Source organism: Ictalurus furcatus, chromosome 23 (assembly GCF_023375685.1).
Source record: "Ictalurus furcatus strain D&B chromosome 23, Billie_1.0, whole genome shotgun sequence".
Taxonomy (NCBI): domain Eukaryota; kingdom Metazoa; phylum Chordata; class Actinopteri; order Siluriformes; family Ictaluridae; genus Ictalurus; species Ictalurus furcatus.
Window position 1 is genome coordinate 15,991,862 of NC_071277.1, and position 16,318 is coordinate 16,008,179.

The 16,318-nt window shown below is 38.8% G+C and overlaps 3 protein-coding genes across 3 annotated transcripts; 1 reads left to right on the forward strand and 2 right to left on the reverse strand.

Annotated features, from left to right (window-relative positions):
* The first annotated feature begins 1,462 nt into the window (after positions 1–1,462).
* Positions 1,463–5,854, forward strand: zmp:0000000930 (uncharacterized). Its single transcript, XM_053612029.1, has 2 exons — positions 1,463–2,000; positions 5,319–5,854. The coding sequence occupies exons 1-2, from the start codon at positions 1,741–1,743 to the stop codon at positions 5,701–5,703; spliced, it is 645 nt and encodes a 214-aa protein (XP_053468004.1). The 5' UTR covers positions 1,463–1,740; the 3' UTR covers positions 5,704–5,854.
* A 2,346-nt stretch (positions 5,855–8,200) lies between these two features.
* Positions 8,201–11,867, reverse strand: ccdc127a (coiled-coil domain containing 127a). The gene is made up of 3 exons (XM_053612028.1): positions 11,759–11,867; positions 11,168–11,294; positions 8,201–9,806 (listed from the first exon to the last, which is right to left on the reverse strand). Exons 2-3 carry the CDS (start codon positions 11,283–11,285, stop codon positions 9,121–9,123), a joined length of 804 nt encoding a protein of 267 aa, XP_053468003.1. The 5' UTR covers positions 11,286–11,294; positions 11,759–11,867; the 3' UTR covers positions 8,201–9,120.
* Positions 11,868–14,857: 2,990 nt separating this feature from the next.
* On the reverse strand, positions 14,858–16,307 carry mrpl32 (mitochondrial ribosomal protein L32). The gene is made up of 3 exons (XM_053611386.1): positions 15,956–16,307; positions 15,307–15,488; positions 14,858–15,174 (listed from the first exon to the last, which is right to left on the reverse strand). The coding sequence occupies exons 1-3, from the start codon at positions 16,047–16,049 to the stop codon at positions 14,923–14,925; spliced, it is 528 nt and encodes a 175-aa protein (XP_053467361.1). The 5' UTR covers positions 16,050–16,307; the 3' UTR covers positions 14,858–14,922.
* Between the last annotated feature and the right edge of the window lie 11 nt (positions 16,308–16,318).

Sequence of the window (16,318 nt, forward strand, 5' to 3'; positions counted from 1 at the left end):
ACTTTAGTAGCAAGTAGTGGTTAGAATAAGTCTGTCTTAATGACCAGTTATTGCTGGGGTTTGCAGGAGGATCTGTGTGCTGAGCAAGTCTGTCACAATGACTCACTGTCTTTGAACTAGTTCATCTTTCTTCATCAATCTAGACATTATACACAATTGGTGATGCCCTTTGGCCTCACCAATGTATTATATGTTTCAATCATTTGTCAATATGTTTACTGTGACACAGTGATTCTGTGAGGGCAGCACAGATGGCTGTCCTGATCTGTTTGCCAAACTCACTGTTTTTCCATTGTTTGTGAATGTTTTTTAATCTCCTCCACCAGAGGCAAGGTCATCAAGGGTTAACCCCCCACCTGAAGGGAGCACCGTACTCTTGTCTAGGAGAGAACCGTGGCCTCGGACAACCCAGCCACTTCACATTCTGCAGCAAAACATTCAAGGACCTGTCAGAGGTTCATTTTAGATGGTGCCAAGAGAACATCATCTGCACATAACAGCGAAGTTACCTCTAGTCCAACTCACTGGACACCCCTACAACCTTAAAATGCCATTTTTCGTCAACCACTAGCTCTTTCCCAGGGTAGGTCTTAGATCCAGAGATTAAGATTCAGTCAGCGCTGGACTGACAGACGTCCATACCAAGCCCCAAACCAGTCCAGAACTCCAAGGCTGCTTGGGATGCTTGAATGTCTACTGGTGTCCCATAGGTACCATCATGTCTTCCACCATCCTGCTTGGTGACATCTACTGGGACCAACACCAAAAGTTCTGAGATGCTGTTGCTAGTCACATGAAATAATCTATAACTACATTATTTCTAGCTCTTGAGACTTTGTAGTTTGACTGCAAGACATGTGTACTGTATGTCCAAGAAAGTATAGGAAATCACATATGACTATAAAGTATTATATAATAATTTTCTTAGTAGAAACATTAAAATAACAAACTGTCTATCCTGAATGCGACATGTGACACCAGCTATTTGGCATTGTGGTATACACACTCACTATCTATAAACAGTCCTGTATTTTATCAACACTACTAGAGGTCACACACTGTGTGTGTCCTTGCATTATGAAAGTGAGTGACAGCAGTGATGCAGAAAATGTCCAAACAGCACCTCTACATCATCAAGGGGCATGTGCCCTGCAAGGAAACGCTGACAACTCTGATAGAGAATGGTGACTCCACTATATCGGTTGTGTCAGAGAAATCTGTGTCTTGTGCTATTTATAGCCGGGCCTGCTCAGAAACAGGAGACGTTCAGGTCTTTTATATCAAGGTCATTTGCATATTGAACATTAAGATCATTTGTAAGGGGTTTTTATTAAATATTAATGTTATTCACGAACAAAAACTCAATGGAATGCATTAGTTTGACCAACAAGTATAAAAATATTTTTTAAATACCTTGACTTCCTTTATAGTATGAGTGTTTAGTCTAATCATGTGTGCAAATACACATACTGCTAATAATGTGTAATACAATGTGCAGGTATCTTACTAATGTTTTTCATGACATTGTGATATCAATCAATGTAACTATTTAAGATCACATCACAGCATATTGCTTCGCTTAACCATCAGCAATAATCATAAAGTCATAATGAGCTGAAGTTGAGAAAGCTGAGATGTGCCACGTAGCCGTGTTGATTGACCTGCTCTCTACATGTAAGTAAAAAGGACTTGGGATTAGTCTTTCTGCCCATAGGGTAAACCAATCAGTACACACTTATCATGATGTCCAAGTACAAAAATAGCAGCACCAGGTTATTTAAGGACGACAAGACAGTGAAGTTACCATCGATTGCTAGTTATCGGTCACAATTAGTGCTGTTATCTGATGTAATTCGGGACGAGATGCACTGCCTGAGCCGAACCCCCAGGTCTTACCTGGTCAACTCTTACAGCGATGTGAAAGAAGTTGACGAGAGCAAAAGGGAATCATATGAAGCCACCTGGTTAGACCTGGTGATGGAGACAAGAGCAGAGTACAAGTATGTTTCTCTATTTTATTTAGAATGCAAGCTTAAATCCCTTAACATGTTCAGATTCGAAGGAAGGATTTTGGTCATTAGGTGTAATCCAGATTGACCAACAACCACTTTGTCACTAATCTGATTGCATTTATCAATGTTTTCTTAGACACTATACAGTATAATTAAATGTTATAGGCTATAACCTGTTCTCAACCACTATATTAAGTCCAATTCTTTCTAAATGAGTGCCAAAATGTCAATGTTATACCAATCATGATTTGAGATGTAGACATTAAAATACATACAGTAATGCACTACATAAGCATACTGTATATTTTGCACTTTATCTGTTACAAAGCCAATATTTTTGCTCTATTGCTATTGTTTCATATTATTACTGTATATTGAATTTATATAGTCACTGTATAGTCAATAATATTTCTATATCATGATATACTGCTAGTAGATATAGAGATTTAAAAAAATAATAATAATAACTATGCAAATGATAGAATTTCCTTTTAGCAATACTCACAAATCAAAATATTAGAACCTTTACTGTAAAATTATTTTAGACTAGGGATATGTTGTGAATATCTAAGCATGATATTACACTATGGGATCATGCTATGTATACAGTGCTGTGAAAAAGTATTTGCCTGATTTGCCTGATTTCTTATGTTTTGTGTATATCTCATACTAAATAGTTATAGATCTTCAAACGAAATACAACATAAAACAAAGGCAACCTGAGTAAACACACAATACAGGTTTTTTTTTTTTGACTGAAGCAAAAATAGTTATCCAAAATCTTTCGCCAATGTGAAAATGTAATTGCCCCCTTAAACTTAAAATCTGGTTGTGCCACCTTTAGCAGCAATAACTGCAACCAAATGCTTCCGGTAACTGGAGATCAGATTTTCACTTACTTCTAGGACTAGGACTTACTCCTATGCTTTGGATCATTGTCTTGCTGCATAATCCAGTTGAGCTTGAGTTTCATTTTACAGACTGAAGACCAGACATTCTCCTTTAGGATTTTCTGGTAGAGAGCAGAATTCATGTTTTCCTCAATTATTGCATGTTGCCCAGACCCTGAAGCAGCAAAACATCCCCACACCATCACACTTCCTCCACCATGCTTGACTGTAGGTGTGATGTTCTTTTTGTGGAATTCTTTGTTTGGTTTACGGCAGATGTAACAGGATCCCTGTCTTCCAAACAGTTTCACTTTCTACCCATCAATCCACAGAACATTCTCCCAAAAGGTTTGAGGCCCATCAAGATGTGTTTTGGCAAAATTCAGACGAGCCTTAATGTTCTTCTGGGTTAGCAGTGGTTTTCACCTCGCCACTATTCCGTGGATGCCATTTTTGCCCAGTGTCTTTCTGATAGTGGAGTCATGAACAGTGACCTGTACTGATGCAAGAGAGGCCTGTAGGTCCTTTGATGTTGTCCTTGGCTCTTTTGTAACTTCCTGGATGAATCATTTCTGTGCTCTTGGAGGAATTTTTGGAAGGTTGGCCACTTCTGGGAAGGTTCACTACTGTGTCGAGTTTTTCCATTTGGAGATAATGACTGTCACTGTGGTTCTTTGGAGTCCCAGAGCCTTTTAAATAGATTTATAACCCTGTTGATTTGATTGAACAGGGTTTGCATTAATCAGGCCTGGGTCCTCTAGTCCAGCTGAACCCCATTATGAATGCAGTTTCATAGATTTGGGGAATTACTAACTACGGGGGCAAATACATTTTCACACAGGTCCAGTTGGTATTGGATAACACTTTTGCTTCAATAAATAATATTATGTTTCCTTTGTTTTATCTTAGATTTTGTTTTAATTTCTGAAACAATTTAGTATGATATATACACAAAAACAGATGAAATCAGGTTGGAGGCAAATACTTTTTCACAGCACTGTATATGAGAAATGAATTGGACGTTTGGGTGTATTATATGAATGAACTGTGATTTTGGGATTAAATTATATAAATATATGTGCATCCATTTGATATTGTTATGTATACAAGCACAAGAATTTGAGATTATTACAGTGGTGTCAAATAATAAGGAATATTATGTCTATGTATAATATGTCATTTTAGATTATGATGTATAAAGTATATGAATAGGAATTTGTCAAAAAATGTGAATTGTTACAAGAAAACCTAGTGAGAGGTATGTTACTGTATGTATGTACAGTATATACATATGTATGTTCACCAATCAGCCATAACATTAAAACCACTGATAGGTGAAGTTAATTGCATTGTTCCACATTATCTCCTTACACTGGCACCTGTGAAGGGCTGGGATATATTAGGCAGCAAGTGAACATTCAGTTCTCAAAGTTGATGTGTTGGAAGCATGAAAAATGCAACTTTGACAAGGTCCAAATTGTGATGTCTAGACGACTGGTTCAGAGCATCTCTAAAACAGCAGGTCATGTGGGGTGTTCCCGGTACGCAGTGGTTAGTACCTACCAAAAGTGGTCCAAGGAAGGACAACCACTGAACCAGCAACAGGGTCATGGGCACCCAAGGCTCATCGATGTGTGTAGGAGCGAACGCTATCCCGCCTGGTCCGAACCCACAGAACAGCTACTGTAGCACAAATTGCTGAAAAGGTTAATGCTGGCTATGATAGAATGGTGTCTCTTCCAGCAGGATAATGTGTCCTGCCACACTGCAAAAATTGTTCAGGAATGGGTTCGGGAATACGACCAAGAGTTCAGAGTGTTGACTCAGCCTCCAAATTCCCCAGATCTCAATCTGCTCGAGCATCTGTGGGATGTGCTGGACAAACATGTGCAATCCATAGAGGCCCCACCTCACAACTTACAGGACTTAAAGGATCTGTGGTTATTTGAGTTTCCATAGCCAGCTTGAACCAGTCTGGCCAATCTCCTCTGACCTCTCTCATCAGCAAGGCAGTTAGTTCTGAACAGAACTGCTGCTCAATGAATGTTTTTGTTTTTTGCACCATTCTGTGTCAACACTAGACTGTTGTGCATTTGAAATACACAAACCAGCCCATCGGGCACCAACAACCATGCCACAGTCAGAGTCACTGAGATCAAATCCCCCCCTCCCCCCATCCTGGTGTCTGATGTGAACATTATCTGAACCTTCTGTCCTGTATCTGCATGATTTTATGGATTGTGCTATTGCTACGTGACTGATTAATTGTATACCAGGGATGTAACCGAATACAAATACATTAATATGAACAGATACATATACGTGCAGTGATCTGGGATTTTTGGGGGATTATTGTATGATTATTGTTATTATATGAACATCTCATTTCTAATATATTTATTATCCTTTCCTACAGAGATACACTTACTGAGAAAGACTCAGCACGAAAGGAGTCTTACGAACGAAAGCGTGTGCGTCATTTTGTCGTGCGCCGGTTCCTCGATCAGACCTTTTGCACTGGTGAAGATGGAACAAAGTTGCATAAGTATCATCTCCCATATAAAACCGCGCTTCCGCTGCAGATCTTCGTGCCCAGGAATCTCAGCACTACACCAGAGACACACAGAGAGCCGTCGCCTTCCTGTTTGAGCTCAGACAGAGACTCTGAGAAGACCTGGAGTCGAAAGAGAGTGCTGTGGTCCGGTGTGGAAGACATAATACAACCGGAGAGGACAGAGTTCAGAGTGCGCACACTTGTATCACCAGCGAGGGACTTGGGACGTGACTTCCAGCGGACATAAAGAACAACACGTGATAATAGAGTGTTAAAGCCTTCAGTATTCTTATTTATTATACTACAGCACTGTTGAATTCTCAAATCTGATTCGTCAGAAGGGGTTGATTAATTTTCTATAACAGCAGTTCTGACAGTAGTTCTAGCTGGAAGAACAATCACAGGTATATATTAACGTGCTCGTTCTAATACGTTATCATTTCGATAGTAACAACTTATACAGGGACTTGTATGGCGGACGCTCCATAATAATCAAAGTCTAATAAACAAAAATTTTAAAAGGTGCTGTTATTGAAAAAAGAAGGACATATAATCATTGATACAGTGATGTTTTCTGTAAGAAGAACAAAAGGAAGGAGTCTCTAGTGTTAGGGATTGTAACAGCCAGTAAGTTTTCCGACAAGACAGAGGATTTTGAGAGAGAGAGAGAGAGAGAGAGAGAGAGAGAGAGAGAGAGAGGCTGGTGAGGGAATGATGGTTTATCGTCACGTTATGCGATCATGTAAATGATAATAGGAACTTGCTTAGTGGGCGTTCCATAACATTAAACCTAACTGTCAATTATCAATTAAACCTATCAATTAATAAAAACACTCATCATTCACAAACCGCTGTGGTATGAGAAGAATAAAACACTTCAGGACAAGCTGTTATATCGCATCAGTCCGCATCACACCACCCCATTGCTGATTCTTTTCCTATAACTGCAACCCCCAACCCTCAAGGTTTTTTATTCCTTACATAATTGTGCATCTTTCATTGAAACTGGTGTTTCAGGTATTGTGGGAAAGTTTTTTTTTTTTTTTATAAGGGACCTCATTATAGTTATATAACAAAATTGTACAAACACTGACAACTTAATAATTAATCAACCCTTTTAATTGTTTGACCAAATGACGCAACATCAGTTATTTTACAGGCATCTTACCTTATATCAAAAAACCTGCTGTTGTAATATGTTTTATTACCTATGTATATACAGTGCTGTAAAAAAGTATTTGCCTCCATCCTGATTTCTTCTGTTTTTGTGTAGATCTCATACTAAACTGTTTCAGAAATTAAAACAAAATCTAAAATAAAACAAAGGCAACCCGAGTCAACACAAAATACAGTTTTTAAATGATAATGCTATTTATTGAAGCAAAAGTGTTATCCAATACCAACTGGGCCTGTGTGAAAATGTATTTGCCCCCGTAGTTAGTAATTCCCCAAATCTATGAACCTGCATTCATAATGGGGTTCAGATGGACTAGACACAATCAGGCTTGATTACTGCAAACCCTGTTCAATCAAATCAACACTTAAACAGAACTTTTTCAACAGCATGAAGTTGGTTAAAAGGTCTTACCCAGTAACACACTATGCCAAAGTTGAAAGAAATTCCAGAAATGATGAGGAAGAAGGTGATTGAAATACATCAGTCTGGGACGGGTTACAAAGCTATTTCAAATGCTCTGGGACTCCAAAGAACCACAGTGAGAGCCGTTATCTCCAAATGGAAAAACTCGGCACAGTAGTGAACCTTCCCAGATGTAGCTGATCTTCCAAAACTCCTCCAAAGAGCACAGAAACAGCTCATCCAGGAAGTCACAAAAGAGCCACAGACAACATCAAAGGACCTACAGGCCTCTCCTGCATCAATAAGGGTCACTGTTCATGACACAATAGTACACAACTATTGTGTGTTTACTCGGGTTGCCTTTGTTTTATGTTGTATTTTGTTTGAAGATCTAAAATGATTTAGTATGAGAGATACACAAAAACATAAGATCAGGAAAGCAAATACTTTTTCACATCACTGTAGATACATTACAATGCAGCAAATTGTAGTTTCTTTGTGTTAGGATTTCTATACAACTAGACACAAAGACCATCATTCAGCAAGACTGTGTAGTAATGGTGGATATGAGTAGAGGTTCGCGTGCTAGGAATAATGTTCCACTGATTTAGGACTCTCTAGAACTAATATATGAATGTTCTAGTTTAACAGATGTAGGTGAAATTTGTTGGTCATGCCTCCTGTCAGTGTAACACCTGCAAATTTCTTTCTGATATGGTTGTGGATTTCAGATAACCATCATTTTGGCAGGATTAAGGAACACGGTTCACCTTAACACCTGACCAAACATTTCAGCCCCAAATATTCCCAAATGTATATATTCTTCTTTGGGGTCATTTAATTTTGAACCACTGCTGTGAAAAAAAAAATCAGGTTTTGAAAGCGTACACTGCCATCTAGAGGAAAAGACCTGCAGTTACTGTACCTTGTAGCATTCATCCTATAAATGTTGTTATAAATCCTAGTGTTATTTGTTAGATAATAAAATATTTTAAATATTTAAAATTATTTCTCATAATCTAAAAGGTTTTTTGTGTCTTTTAAGATTTATATTTATGATATTTCACCTTAGAATATATTTTCATTATAGCATGCAATAGTGTTTAACTGTAATAATAGGGTAATAAAATACACCCATAAATATTTCTTCCATATAATGCTGCAATATGAAGTGTGTGTGATATGTTTGAGAAATTTAGAGAGTGTGTATAAATCTGTAAAGCCAAAATTTTAAAAAAATTTACTCAAAAAACAAAAAGTACAAGAACACTTGCATTTGAAATGGCACAATTTTTATTTATTTTTTTAACTTGAATTTATCACTACAGGGATGATTTACATCTGTATGAATATAAAAGTCCAGGTGAAACAGCTATAATTTCATGCTGATTAACGGCAAAGACGATATACACTCACAGAAACAGCATTATTTTCAAATGATTGTCAGTAGGTTTAGTAGCCCCCTCCCAAACAAATTCATAAATATGCTTGACTAGACAAAGTTAAAGAAACATACAGATGGGTAACAAATTCAAAGAGAGTGTATTAGTAAGGTGTTGGGATATGAGCCACCAAAACACCCTCAATGCACCATGTCATAGATTCTACACGTCTCTGGAAATGTACCAGAGTGATGAAGACCGTTCTTCCAAAAGGTTTTCCCCTCAGGTTATGTTTTGATAATGGCGCTGAAGGAAAGTGCAGTTTGGTGTGTGTGGGTCCAAAATCTAACATAGATCTTCAAGTGGCTTGAGATCTGATGACTTTGAAGGTCATAGCATATGATTTACTTCATTTTCCTTTTCATAAACCATTCAGCGAGGCCTCGTGCTCTGTGGATGGAGACGGGTTCATCGTAGATAAAGTTTTCATCACAGGATATAGGTAATCAGTTAGAAGAACTTTGTATTGATTTGAGTAGATGCTTCACTCTAAGTAGATACCAGCAACATGGTGCCACCATTTTTTCCCTTTAATTTGTCAATCTGTATATACCTAAGCATTAGTGCAACTCATGAGAAATGCCATGAGACTCATGAGAAATGAGGTTAAAAACAAGTACTATATTTTTCTAAATTTCTAAGGTCACTTGACATCAGGCAGCGACCCTTTCAACCTGTCCTCTGCTCTCTTGTGTTTCTGCAGTGTAACCTGCAGCCTCCAGTATTTAAGATACAGCCACATCAGCTTCCCATTTTTCCTCTTGTCCATATTCATCATGTCTGCGCAGTGCCTATCATTTTTAAAAATGTCCCTGATGTCATCCTCCAGGCCCAATTCCGCCCCCGCCGGGTCCTTGGCCACTCTGAGCAGCAGATCTTTCTCCATCTCCATCCTGCGTTCCCTGGGCAGCAGGAGGCTACAGAAGGCGTTCTGCCTCTCCACCAGCCGGTGCTCCAGGTCCTGAAGCAAAACCTGGGCTCTCTGCTGCCATTCCTCCTCCTGTTGCAGAGCCGCATGAAGTACCATTCCAGCTGCTCCAGACTGCAGGGCATGCTTCTTCTCTTCCTCTAGCTCCTCACGTTCCTTCTGTAGGTGCTTGCGCTCCTCCAGGAGATGCTGGCTCTGCGAGGCCAGGGCCTTCTTGTAGCCCTCCACCCGCTGACGCGCTTTCTCTAGCTCCAGCTCTAGGACGGCAGCGGTTCGCCGGTTCTCCGTCAGCGTATCTTTATACTTGAGCTCCAGGTCTTTGGCAATGGTAGCCACGTCCCCCTCAAACTGGCTTTTTGCTTCTTGGATCTGCCTCTGCGACTCACGTGTCCAGATCCAACCTGAAGTGAATATATGCAGCTTTTTATAAGGAGACTTATACTAAAAAACTATATAAGAGCAAAAGAAATATATACATAAACTACTGTATATTTAAACCAGTGGATTTCTTCTTTTGCATCACAAGCTACGGGTATGCTCTTCTCAATCAAAAATATTGAATAAAAAAAATTCAAGTTTGCTTTTTATTTATTTAGACTGTTTCTCAAATGATAATATCCAGTTTTAGAGATATAAAAATGTAAGGCCCTTCTCCTCTTCTTTGAATACAAACACGCCATCGACTACAACTTATGGTTGTGATTGGGCAGTGGTTGCATTTCAGTGTGGCACTACTGCAACACAGTGATGAAAGTGAATGAAAGGCTGACTTCGCCTCAGAAGTGAACGTAATATTGTAATAACGTAATAAAGTCAGCATTTAATTCTTTAAAAAACGCAAAAATTCCTTGCTGACTGTTTTTTCACTGAAGATATAACGTAATATAAAGAGAGCAATACAAGAACAATTTTGCTTTTCAGCATGTGGCAAGTTATGCTCATGTCGCAAATGGAAATGATACCGTCTGTGTATATCTGGAACAGAATCCTCATCATATGATGGCTGACTCGCTTGTGTTATGAAAAGGTGTGGTTTAGGACACACCCTGAGTTTTAGGTTGCTCTGCCAGAATTAGTCTTGGGTGAAAATGCATTTCCAGTTTGGCTGGAAAATAATTTGTAAAAAATAATGGCACTACCTATTCAAGTACAGGAACATATCTAATGACTAGATAGTCAAACTATTTTTTTAGTCTTAAATGTCTTACATTTAACTAATTGATTCATTGATTTTACAAGCTTGGCCCATGTGTAATGCTGAGTCTCACCTGGCCAGTGATAGACTTTTACATGACCGATTACTTTGCTTAGAGGGTGCATGCTGGCTTAGTGGTAAAGAATATATGTCCAGTTCATACTCAGTGTGACTGATAATTGTCCTTACACCAGGCGTCCTGCTTGAATAAGCTCTGATAGTGAGGCTTAGTGGTTCGCCTCACACCACCAGGGTTGAGTTCGATTCCCGCCACTGCCCTGTGTATGCGGAGTTTGCATGTTCTCCCTGTGCTGCGGGAGTTTCCTCCGGGTACTCCGGTTACCTCCCCTGGTCCAAAGACATGCATGGTAGGCTGATTGGTATGTCCAAAGTGTCCGTAGTGTATGAATGGGTGTGTGAATGCGTGCATGAGTGTGTCCTGTGATGGATTGGCTCCCTGTCCAGGGTGTACCCCGCCTTGTGCCCCATGCTCCCTGGGACAGGCTCCAGGTTCAGGATAAGAGGTATAGAATATGGATGGATGGATTTCTTTGCTTAGATACTCACGAAAGGCCGCAAGGCCAAGCATCGGCACTAACAGAGCGTAGTTCCATTTCCCTCCATCAGGACCCTCATGTGGCACTGGCCTTATATTCCATCCAGGAGGATCATTCAGGTTGTTCATGGAGATAGTCTGCAAATCAAAGTCAAAATGTAATGTTGATAAAAAAACAAAAAAACTAAGCATTTCAGTCACAAAGTCTGCACATCATGCACACAGTTTGCTCAGCTGGGCCTGCAACCTTCATGATGTTTCACTTTGATTCATTGATTTATATAAGATTATGTACTGATGCACAACACTGTGGTTCCCAAATGTTATGCAGAGTTATGTTTCTGATACATTTTTGGCTAAAACCAGACTACACACATTGTTACATATAAACACACAGTAATGCAGGCTTTACTCGTACAGTAAACAGAAATACACATTACTACAAAACTAGACTCTAGGTTACGGCAAGCCATTTCTACACAACGCTAAGCTAATGCTAATGTGCTCTTCCGGTAAACAGAAATTGTCAGCACATTTTATTTCAATATAAAACTGCGGTACTTGGTAATAAATAAAGCTTTTATAAACCAACACTTGCTTACCTTCAGAAAAAGCACTAAACACTCACTTATTGTTTCTTCTTTAACGTTTGCTCAGCTCCTCGCAATCTTACGCTGTGAACGTTATTTACGCAACCAACGCAAAACAGACTTGTTTATCTTAACGTGGGGGGGGGGTTATTATATTCCAAATGTTGTGTTTGTAACTGAAATTAAGAAATATGTATATTAAAATTCTAAATGTGCAGTTATATTTAGTATGTTATTCGTTTAAATTTTCTCCAATTAATGTTTCTTGATATTGCAGTGTTATTACTTTGTCATTGTATATCTCCCCCCATGTTACGGAACGCATTGGTATAACCCGATGATGGGACTGAATGGTTTATAAATAAGTATACAAGTTCACGTGCTGTGGCAGAACAGCATATCAGAGATGTCAGGTCAGGATGTAATCACGACAGTTTGTATTTCATTTAAGCAAGAACATGAAAGTGTTATTATTATTTAATGTACAGCAATACAGATGTTGAAATTGCTTTAGTAGGAGGTCCTACTGTTTCCATTTACATCCATATATCCCTTCCATTTATTTTCTCTACTGTATGTATGTTAGAGGTTTCTTTTCCTTGAACAGCTCACACTATTGGTTATGGAGATATACATAATACATGCATAAATAAACATAAATAAATAAATACATTTCGATGATTTTTCTTTCTAATCTTCAGCTGTTAGTTTGGGCGAGTCTGTACCCATGATAGCCTCAGATTCTTGTTCTTGGCTGCCAAGAGTGGAACCTGATGTGGTCTTCTGCTGTTGTAGCTCATCCACCACAAGGTTTGATGTGTTGTGCATTCTGAGATGCTTTTCTGCTCACCACGGTTGGAAAGAGTGCTTATTTGAGTTACTATGGACTTCCTGTCAGCACAGACCAGTCTGGTCATTTTCCTCTGATCTCTCTCATCAACAAGGCGTTTCAGTCTGCAGGGATGTTTTTTTGTTTTTTGCACCACTCTGTGTACACTCTCGAGAATGTTGTGCATGTAAATCCCATGGTTTAACTTGGTTTAACTATGACGACCATCTTTGTGTCATGGCACACACGAAATTTTGGTCATACAGCTCTTTACAGAAACCTCACGGTCTCAGCTCAGAATGGTCCAAGCTACTTGGAACAAAAACATATTACAAGGTACACGTACATATATAAACATTTTACACATACTTGTTCATTAGAAGATTGCTCACAGTTCCACGTTTGGGTCAGTTTATAATGGGAAGAGTTTGACTCTCAATCTTAATTTTTTAGGGGGTACCTAAGAAAGTATAGTGTGCACTCAGAACATTTCAGGTTTGAGACTTCTCTTATTAATTTTGTATGGTGTCGAGAAAGTGCAATTTCTTTAAATTCCCCTCAATTTTGGGTTGAATATCTCTGGTGGGGGACCAGATACAAACCTGACAGTTCTCTATACTTGCGTTCTGCTGTAAAAATTGTGAGTTTGAGATCCCACTGGTCACCAAGCTAGGGCTAATAGAAATCTGGAGAAAAGCCTACTTTATGCATGCATTTTGAGAAATGAACAGATGTAATATATACACAGAACAAATAACAAAAATGAACAGTATTTTACAGTAACTATGTTTATAATTGACATACAGTACAGTGCAAAAGTCTTAGGCACCCTATTTGTTTTAGTACGAACTTTATCAGATTTTTATTTTATGACTTCTGCATTATTGAGTCAGTACAGAAACATTTTAGATTTCCAAACATTAGTTTTCCAGCACAAAATTAAATGTTACCAAAGAAATGTTTGTATGTCAGTAAAAAGAAAGCAGCATATTATGTAAGAGACCATTTTTCAGACAAAAAACATAATGAAGACTGCTGGGTTTTGCTGCAAAAATAAGAAGCAAGTGCGACAGTCAAAATATCCAGAAGAACTATGGCTGGTTCTGCATGATGCTCAATAAAACTTACAGCTCATTTCCATATAAAACTGCAAAAATTGTACCAGAGACTACTATTTTTTTAAAAAAGTGTTTTCACACCAATTGTTGACTTTGCTTCATTTATTACTGTTTACTTCTCTTTTAAGTATATTTTAAATGTAGAAACATTTAAGTTATTTATTTTTGAAGGCATCTTTGCTCTACAGCATTTCTTTGCATGTGCCTAAGACTTTTTCACAGTACTGTACAATAGCTTATGCTTGTCAATGAGTTCTAAAATTTGATATTTGACTACATTTGATATTGGCAACAGTGAAGCATGACCCATCACAGGGTTTATCAAATCTACAGAGTTTAGCTCCAACCTCCAGGCTTACCTGGCTGTAATTTTCAAGTAATTCTGAAGACCCTGGTTTGGTTGTTCAGGTCTGCTTGATTAGGGTTGGCACTAAACTCTGCAGGACAGTGGACTTCAAGGGCCAGATTTGAAGAACCAGCCTGATCTATCATGTTGGTACAGATGTACGGTTGGTATGTGTGAATAGATTTGATTCTGTTCAGTTGAATGTTTTACAAATGAACAGCTTTGGTGTTGTCGGTCCTGTGATAAAAGCAGTAAGTGACTACAGCTCAGAAGTCACTTACTGCTTTTATCAAACACACCTGAACAAGCCAAACAACATCTTCAGGATTACTGGAGTGTAAGGGTCTCTGTGTAGGTATGTGTATGTGGTATGGAGGCTGGTGGTCAGGTTGGTGTGTAGGTAGGTGGGTGGGAAGATGGGGAATGGGTTGGGTGAGTGGGTATGCAGGTTAGGCGGGTGGGTAGTTGGGTAGGTAGCTGGGAGGGTAGGTGAGTAGTTAGGCATGGGGGTTAGGTGGGCATATCAATGTTCTGGCACAACCATATGTTGCACAGCACTTGTAACCCACTTCCTGCATAAAGCTTGTGATTTTTATGACATGGTTATACTTACCAGGTAAATGAAATAAATCATTAAATAATCCTGAACAGATGGAACGATATGGAAATAGGCCTATTCGACACTATTTTGTGGCTTTAGTGTGCTCTTAACCTCTCCTTTTCGACCCAATGTTTAATAACCTTGAACTAATATCTCTCCAATGCTGACAGTTGTTTGTTGACTATTAGCAGCAAAAGAAAGACTTTCAAAACATAAAGGCAGTCCAACAGATTCAATACTTTAATATTGATGATATTATACAAAAAAAAATCTCAGGGTAAGTTACAGTTTAAACCAGAAGGGGCGGTTTCTGCTTCGCTCCACTATTCTCTTCTCCTTGTCTACATCACGAGGAGCTTCGTTCTCGTACAGAACCACAGTCTCCACAGTGGGTGCGTTGTGAGGACGGCCTTCCTTGATTTCAATCTGCTTCCGAATCATGGCTGTCTCCTTTCGAACCTTCTCGTAGCAGAACCCACAGAGAACATGCTTCTGTTTTAGGTTCCCACACTCTGGACACGGCTCAATGTTTGTCTAGGGGAAATAAATCAGTTTATAATTAAAGATGCTCAAGTTTTATTTGTTTATTTTTTGCAGGCGTCAATGACGTGATGGTCATTTACTCAAGGCCACACGGCATTATTGTTTTAAACATCTCAGACTTGCCTTGACTTTAATGAGTTTATTTGGGTTCCGTCTTCTGCAGCGATTCACCTCAATGGTGCGTCTCTTTTTGGGAGCTGCCATCCAGAAAATGCTGTCGAGGAAACTTGGCTCAGAGCTTTCATCATCTCTAATGTGCTGAGGTTGAGGAAGAAGGCTGGGTCCATGCACTGCCAAAGCTGGCCCTAGGCAGAAAAGGTGCAAAAATTATAGGATAACTTTTTTTTTTTTTTTTACAAATTTATTTTTTGTTGTTGTTTTTACAAATTACATCTCTGGTACATAATTAGACTTACATTTAGAGCTCGGAGATTAATAACTGACATAAACAATAACATTCTGGACTAAATTGTGGACAAATTTGACTTCTGTCAGAATCGTTATTAGACAAACAGGGTTGCCAGATTGGGAAGTATGTTTCTAAGCCAATCAAGGTTTAAAATCATGCTAGTTGACTACAATCTCTTGCTTCTGGGATATTTAATCTAAACGAAAGTATGTTTTCAGTTTTGCTTAATAGAAAATAACTACGATAATAAACACGAATAAAATACAATTTGTTTCCAATTAAATGACAAACTGGCAACCCATTCTCCCTAGCATGCTTCCCTTCCTTGTTGACCTATTGCTTAATATTACGCACTTTACGTACCTAAATTCCTGTCCAACCCTGCAGTCTGTATTAAACTGGACTCCAACTGTTGTAGAGAATGTCTCAGAAACCGTAAAAATCCCGTCAGCGACATAATGTATCCTCAACCCAGCGTACACACTATAACATCCTCACGGTCACTTGGTTGAGAAGAGCAACCGCGCATGCGCACAGTGTCGTACTAGTGCATTTTGGAGATTGGCGTTCTTAAAACGTAAATTGTACTTCGTGAATGGCGTGTGCTTGCTATTTACGACAAAACTAAACTCCAAACATAAATGTATTCATATCTGAGTTCAATATAAAAATATAAGCGTAAAAAACATTGAGCATGCCCTTAAAAGGTTGCGCTTTTTGCCCATT

What these genes read in the sequence shown, in the direction of transcription:
- zmp:0000000930 (XM_053612029.1), top strand. Translation starts at nt 1,741, where the DNA reads ATGATGTCCAAGTACAAAAATAGCAGCACCAGGTTATTTAAGGACGAC. An exon ending in GAGACAAGAGCAGAGTACAA is followed by an intron (nt 2,001 to 5,318) that starts GTATGTTTCTCT and finishes CCTTTCCTACAG; the next exon opens with AGATACACTTACTGAGAAAG.
- mrpl32 (XM_053611386.1), bottom strand. Translation starts at nt 16,049, where the DNA reads ATGTCGCTGACGGGATTTTTACGGTTTCTGAGACATTCTCTACAACAG. An exon ending in AGGGTTGGACAGGAATTTAG is followed by an intron (nt 15,489 to 15,955) that starts GTACGTAAAGTG and finishes TTTTCTGCCTAG; the next exon opens with GGCCAGCTTTGGCAGTGCAT. An exon ending in ATAAACTCATTAAAGTCAAG is followed by an intron (nt 15,175 to 15,306) that starts GCAAGTCTGAGA and finishes TATTTCCCCTAG; the next exon opens with ACAAACATTGAGCCGTGTCC.
- ccdc127a (XM_053612028.1), bottom strand. Translation starts at nt 11,285, where the DNA reads ATGAACAACCTGAATGATCCTCCTGGATGGAATATAAGGCCAGTGCCA. An exon ending in GCTTGGCCTTGCGGCCTTTC is followed by an intron (nt 9,807 to 11,167) that starts GTGAGTATCTAA and finishes TATTCACTTCAG; the next exon opens with GTTGGATCTGGACACGTGAG.